General features: G+C 32.5%; 1 protein-coding gene across 3 annotated transcripts in view; it reads left to right on the top strand.

Annotated features, from left to right (window-relative positions):
• Positions 1-6,569, top strand: part of Cpsf6 (cleavage and polyadenylation specificity factor subunit 6) — a 52,630-nt gene that overhangs the window by 36,345 nt on the left and 9,716 nt on the right. For all 3 annotated transcript variants that reach the window (XM_018539883.1, XM_018539882.1, XM_018539885.1), the window contains one exon: positions 5,610-5,890. In XM_018539883.1, coding sequence (XP_018395385.1) covers positions 5,610-5,890 — 281 coding nt within the window. The remainder of the gene's footprint in view (positions 1-5,609; positions 5,891-6,569) is intronic.

The raw sequence follows: 6,569 nt of genomic DNA, 5'->3' as shown, positions 1-6,569 counted from the left end.
TTGATCTTTTGTGATTCATTTTTAAAATATAAAAAACTGTTATTTTGATCACATAGAACACTATATTTGATTCAAGATTTTGGAGTACATAAGAATTCTTTTGAATTAATACTGATCTTATGTGATTCATTTTTGAAATCTAAAAAACTGTTATTTCTGTCTCTCACCTAGAACACTATATTTGATTCAAGAGTTTGGAGCACATGTGTGTGAGTTAACCAGTTTTCAATCACGTGTATCTTCATAAGCACACATTTACAAATTATTATTATAATTAGTAACGAAATTCTGTGCAAATAGTTAGGCGAAGTAAATTTATAAAGAAAGCGTCAGTAAAAGGTATACATAGATAAGTTGATTGATAGAGTGAGGCATAGGATTATGAATAGGAATGAATAGGATTATGAATAGGTATGAATATAGACTTCATGTACGGATTTAAAAGCGAAAGAGTAGCTACGAGAAATAGAATAAAATAGAATAAGGAATAGAAAAGGATAAAATTGTGAAGCAAGGAAACGAGTTAGGAATACAAGAATGACTAGAGAGGTAATTTTTTTTTGTAATTTGCAAGGAGGAATTGATAAATTAAATAGATAATATGTAAGAGAGGAAAGGTTGTAACGTATTATGCTAATAGATGAATGAAGGCTAGTTGAGTAAACTAGGATAAAGAGGAAATATGCACGAGAGCAGAGTATGGATGGATGTGTGAGGATAGATAGATAAACTGTAAACCAAGCCCCCTTCTTAGACTTTATATGCTTGAAGGTAATAAAATTCTTTCTATTATAATTAGTAACTAATATTGTGAGGATTATACATTATTACCATGAAAAATGACTCATATACTATTGAAGGTGCCAGTTCAAAGTAAACATACATAAAATGTATATTTTTTTGTTGCATATATACGAAATAATAATGATTTAACATTATTGTTATAAACATCTAGTGTGCATGTGTTGTTAAATCATTATTACGTATATATGCAACAAAAGGATATACATTTTATGAATGTTCACTTTGAACTAGCACCTTCAATGATATATCAGTTTGTTTTCTAACGTCGAAAGTGTCGGTTGCATTGCATTACCTTCAGAATTTAATGTACTTTTATTATTGTAATGTACTACTGCGCTTGTCAACTATTTTGATACCACTCTTATTTAGGGCAACATTATTGTCGACAAGCTTTGCATTAGTCACATCCAAGATTATAGCACTGGCATCAAGAACTTTTAATGTACTCGGATCTAATGTCTTTATATTATTATCGTTTTATGGTATTTCCTCCTCCATCCAAATTGAACACCATTTTGATCAATTACTTCTAAATTATGTACCTGTAAAATATATAAATATTTAAATAATTTCAATCATTTTTTCTCTCTCAGAAATTACATTTATTAGCGTATTTGATTATTGATTATATGTAATAGATTTTATTGGTATAATGTTATTACGAAATTGATTATCGGAACAATCCTTCTTCACGATATTAATTATTAATTAGAATCATAATTTGTAAACGTATACTTATGAAGATATACGTGATTGAAAACTTGTTAACTTACACTCCAAAATCTTGAATCAAATATAGTGTTCTAGGTGAGAGATCAAACTATAATAGTTTTTTGTCATTAATTTTGTCATTTCAATCATTATTGAAAGATAAAGAAATGAAAATGAATATGTATATAAAAAATACTATCATACATATTACCATGAAAAATGACTCATATGTTATTGAAGGTGCCATTTCAAAGTAAACATACATAAAGTGTATATTCTTTTGCAGCATACGTAATAATAATGATTTAACATTACTATTATAAACATCTAGTGTACATGTGTTGTTAGATCATTATTACGTATACATGCAACAAAAGGATAAGGTAAATGTCCCAGTTTGTGACCTTGTAAGAAAATCGCATGAGTTAATACGAATGAAAAATACTCTAGAGTGATTAAAATCAGGAATCAATTATACCGAACTCAAGATTAATCATTTTTGTATCGAAAAACATGCTTTACTGGGGTTGTAAACATAATCTAATAAATATAAAAAAATAAATAGCAAACTATGTAAATGTAGACATTAGTGACCGCTTGATTTTAATTTTGCCCTATTTGTGACTCCACGGTTAGTGATTGGATCGAATGTATCACCATTTGTTAGTGACCGACGCACATGATGCAATACACACGATGTCCATTGTAAGCGACCTAGCCAAAAGTGATAGCATTGCCACCAAAATTTTCCTTCGAGCATACATCGAATATTTCCGTTTATTCGTCCAAAATGTAACTCATACGTGTTTAGAAACATATGGAGATGAGTATTAATTGTTATCTTTTTGAAAAAAGCAACGAAATTTAATGTTATAGCTAGTTCTCTTGAGACAATCACAGATAGAAACATGCGTATTTTATTGAACCGATTTGTCATATTCACTTATATACTCAAAATTACCGACCTTTTTCAGAATTCACACATAGCACAATATTTATTCACTTGTTCACTAAAACTTTATCACAAAAGCTGTTTATGAACGTTTGTCTACGACAATATGACACAGCTATGACTTTGCCGTGACAAACGCCATGTCTACCAACGTGGCGACAACAACGTGCTCGATCTGCACTTAATGACGATACGGGCACCTTATTTCACATTTTCATGAGTTATCTGTTTACCAAATATCACTACATCACATATCAAAACGATGGATTATTAATTGAAAAACGTAATAAATATTGTTTTCAGAGATAAATTACTTGAAATTTCTGATTAATTACATATAAGTCTTAAAGTGGTCACAAACAGGGTCATGGTCGCAAACTGGGACATTTACCGTATACATTTTATGAATGTTCACTTTGAACTGGCACCTTCAATAATATATCAGTTTGTTTTCTAACGTCATAATTGTCGGTTGCATCATATTACCTTCAGAATTTAATGTACTTTTATTTAGGGCAACATTATTGTCGACGAGCTTTGCATTAGTCACATCCAAGATTATAGCACTGGCATCAAGAATTCTCAATGTACTCAGATCTCTCTAATATCTTTACATTATTATCGTTTTAGGTATTTCTTCCTCCCAATTGAATACCATTTTGATCAATTACATCTAAATTGTGTATCTGCAAATATATAAATAATTTAAATAATTTCAATCATTTTTTTCAAAAATTACGTTTATTGGCGTATTTGATTATAGGTAATAGATTTTTTTGGTATAATGTTATTACAAAATTGATTATCAGAACAATCCTTCTTCACGATAATAATTATTAATTGGAATAATAATTTGTAAATGTATACTTATGAAGATATACGTGATTGAAAACTACTTATAACTTACACTCCAAAATCTTGAATAAAATATAGTGTTCTAGGTGAGAGATTAAACAGTATATATATATATATATATATGTAACAGTTTTTTAAAAATAAATCACAAAAGATCAATATTAATTTTAAAAGAATTCTTATACAAAATTGTCTATTTTAACGTAATACATTTTATTATTGAAAAATAATGAAATGGTACATATTACCATGAAAAATGACTCATATATTATTGAAGGTGCAAGTTCAAAGTAAACATACATAAAGTATATATTCTTTTGTTGCATATATACGTAATAATGATTTAACATTGCTATTATAATGTAAATTGTAATAAGGCTCAATAAATTTAAAACTAATGGAGAGAAACAGGGTTACGAGCCAATAAATTCTTTATAAACTTACTATTGTAAACAACTAGTGTACAAGTGTTGTTAAATCATTATTACGTATATATGCAACAAAAGGATATATGAATGTTCACTTTGAACTGGCACCTTCAATAATATATCAGTTACTTTCCATGTTAATATATTTCATTATTAGATAATTATTTAAAGTTTTAAAGATTTCAAGTACTAAAACCAAGTAATTTTATGTTTTGAGTAACTGTATCAAATAAGTTTTATCTTTATTATTATAAGAGAATTGATTCTTTGTGCTGTATTTTATCTTCAGATTTATTGAAGGGAAAATTCTGAAAAGAAAAGGTAAGTAAGAGTCTTTTAAATCGATACCTTTTTTCTTTTCAGACTTTTCCTATCAACAAGCACAAAGAATCAATTCTTATAATTATATAAGGAATAGAGAATACAAATTAAGGTATCTACCAAACAAATAAATAACAGATCTGGAGACACGGTAGTGTCTCGGTAAATAAGTAACCTAACCTAATGCTGTAAAAAGAAAATAATTATATAGAAAATAATTTGTATTCTTACAGTGAAATTACAGCAGAGAATTTTTGTAATAAAGCAGAAAATATGTAACCGCACTTACGTGTTCGTCTAGTCTATACCATCAATGTGACAGAGTTCCTAACCTCAATCCTTTGTTATTGCCGAGACACTTAATAATCCGACTTTAACGATCGTACAGATCGCAGCGATCGATATTGTCGCGACCACATTTATCTCTTGCACCAAAAATTCCAGAATGCATTTCCTCACTCCGTAGCTAGCAATAATGACGACGACGACGACGACGATGACGTTTCTTACAAACGAACCCATTTCCTCGACGGCGAACACCTAAACATCCATTTCCTCGACGGCAAACACCTAGACACTCACTTCCTCGAAGGCGAACACCTAGACACTCACTTCCTCGAAGACGAACACGTAGACACCCACTTCCTCGAAGGCGAACACCTAGACACTGACTTCCTCGAAATCAAACACGTAGACACGACTTTCTCGACGACGTACATATATCTATTTCGATATTTCAATTTTAATATTTATATATATAATAATAAATATTTTATATTATATATTGATTATATTGAATAATATTTTTAATTAAAAGAGTTAAATCGCGCGCGCGTCATATGTGATACAGCATGCAACACTGGTCTGCTGGTTAGATATAGGATAGATAGAGTGAGATGATAGATAGATAGAGTGAGATAACACATAAAGTCAAAGGCCCTCTATTATCGGAAAAACGAGATGGACATTTCTCCCATTTCTCCTACCACTCCCTTGGTCGACTTATCTTAAAAATTGAAACGTGAAAATTTACAGATCCGGACTTTGCGTTGCGATATCTCCGCTCGTAGGGCACGTAGAAAAAAAATGAAAGCACTTTTATCATACAATTTAAGTATTTCCTGTCGATTGAGCGTATGTAGAACTTGATCGGTTCAGCCGTTACTGAGATCTGATCATCTCGACCCCGAAAAATTCTCCGTGTCGCGTAAAGGAGGCACGGCAGTGTCGCGCGCTTGGCTTAGCGCCGAGACACTACCGTGTCTCCAGATATTATATATATATTTTATGCTCTGAACAATGGACTGTATCGGAATTTCGATATTCCTGTTTAAATGTTAATACGTGACAATATCAAAATATAAAATATCGGGAAAAAAAGTTCCAAAATATCGATACTTAAAATATCGGTGCTATATCACCCATCCCTACAATAGTCTAATAACATATTGTATATAGAAATCTGTTTATGACCACGAAAAATATTCATTTATATTTAACAAATAAATATTTGAAGTATTTATCAAGTACATTATTAGGTCCAGGCGGACCGCCTCCAGGACATGGTGGACCACCACAAGGTCCTCCTCAAGGACCACCGGGTGGCCCAGCACCTCATGTCAATCCCGCATTCTTTCCGCAAGGACCACCTCATCAACATCCGGGTCAACATCCACCGGGACCTCCTGGTCCGCCTCATGGTCCACCACATGGGCCGCCTCATGGTCCTCCTCATGGTCCTCCTCATGGCCCGCCTCATGGACAATCACATGGACCGCCACATGTACCACCACATGGTTATGGACCACCAAGTGCACAAGTATTGTCTTATTAGCATGTCTAAATATTTTTATCGAAATATTTAATCAATTAATGGATAATTTGTCTCTGATATCTATTAAATTTTAATAGTCATGTTTTAATCAGGAGACGCGGTAGTGTCTCCGGCCATGTTCAAAAACTGAAAGACACTACAAGTTTCTTATCTCGAGCTACCAATGTCCATTTTTGGAGGGTGCATAACTACTAAAATATAAAAAATTTTGAATTGAACGTTATATGTCCTGAAAGGCGACATCGCCACGAGTAATTTGAGCAAAAAAAATTTTAAATCGGTCAAGCTGTTCTGGAGGTATAAGCGGTCGAAAAGTGGTGATTTTAATGAAAAATTAAGAAACATCTCCTTCTCCTCCTTTTTCTCTGTCCGCATTCAAGGCCATTAAAACTTTTTGACATCCTCTCTCAATTTTCACTTGCACCTCCACCATCTTCGACCCACCGGACTTCCCCCCCACGCCCCTCCCCTCTCCCATCACCTCTCTCTTTCGCCGTATTTCATACTCTTTCGTTATTACAACTTTTTAACATCCTCCGCACCTTCACTATCTTCAATCCACCGGACCTCCTCCCCCGTCCCTCCCCCACCCGCACCACCCCTCTCTTTCGCCGTATTTTTCTCTTTAGTTATTACAATTTTTTAACATTTCTCTCATCTTTAC

This window comes from Cyphomyrmex costatus, unplaced genomic scaffold (assembly GCF_001594065.2).
Source record: "Cyphomyrmex costatus isolate MS0001 unplaced genomic scaffold, Ccosl1.0 scaffold224, whole genome shotgun sequence".
NCBI classification, from domain to species: domain Eukaryota; kingdom Metazoa; phylum Arthropoda; class Insecta; order Hymenoptera; family Formicidae; genus Cyphomyrmex; species Cyphomyrmex costatus.
This window is presented reverse-complemented; position numbering and strand designations above follow the sequence as displayed.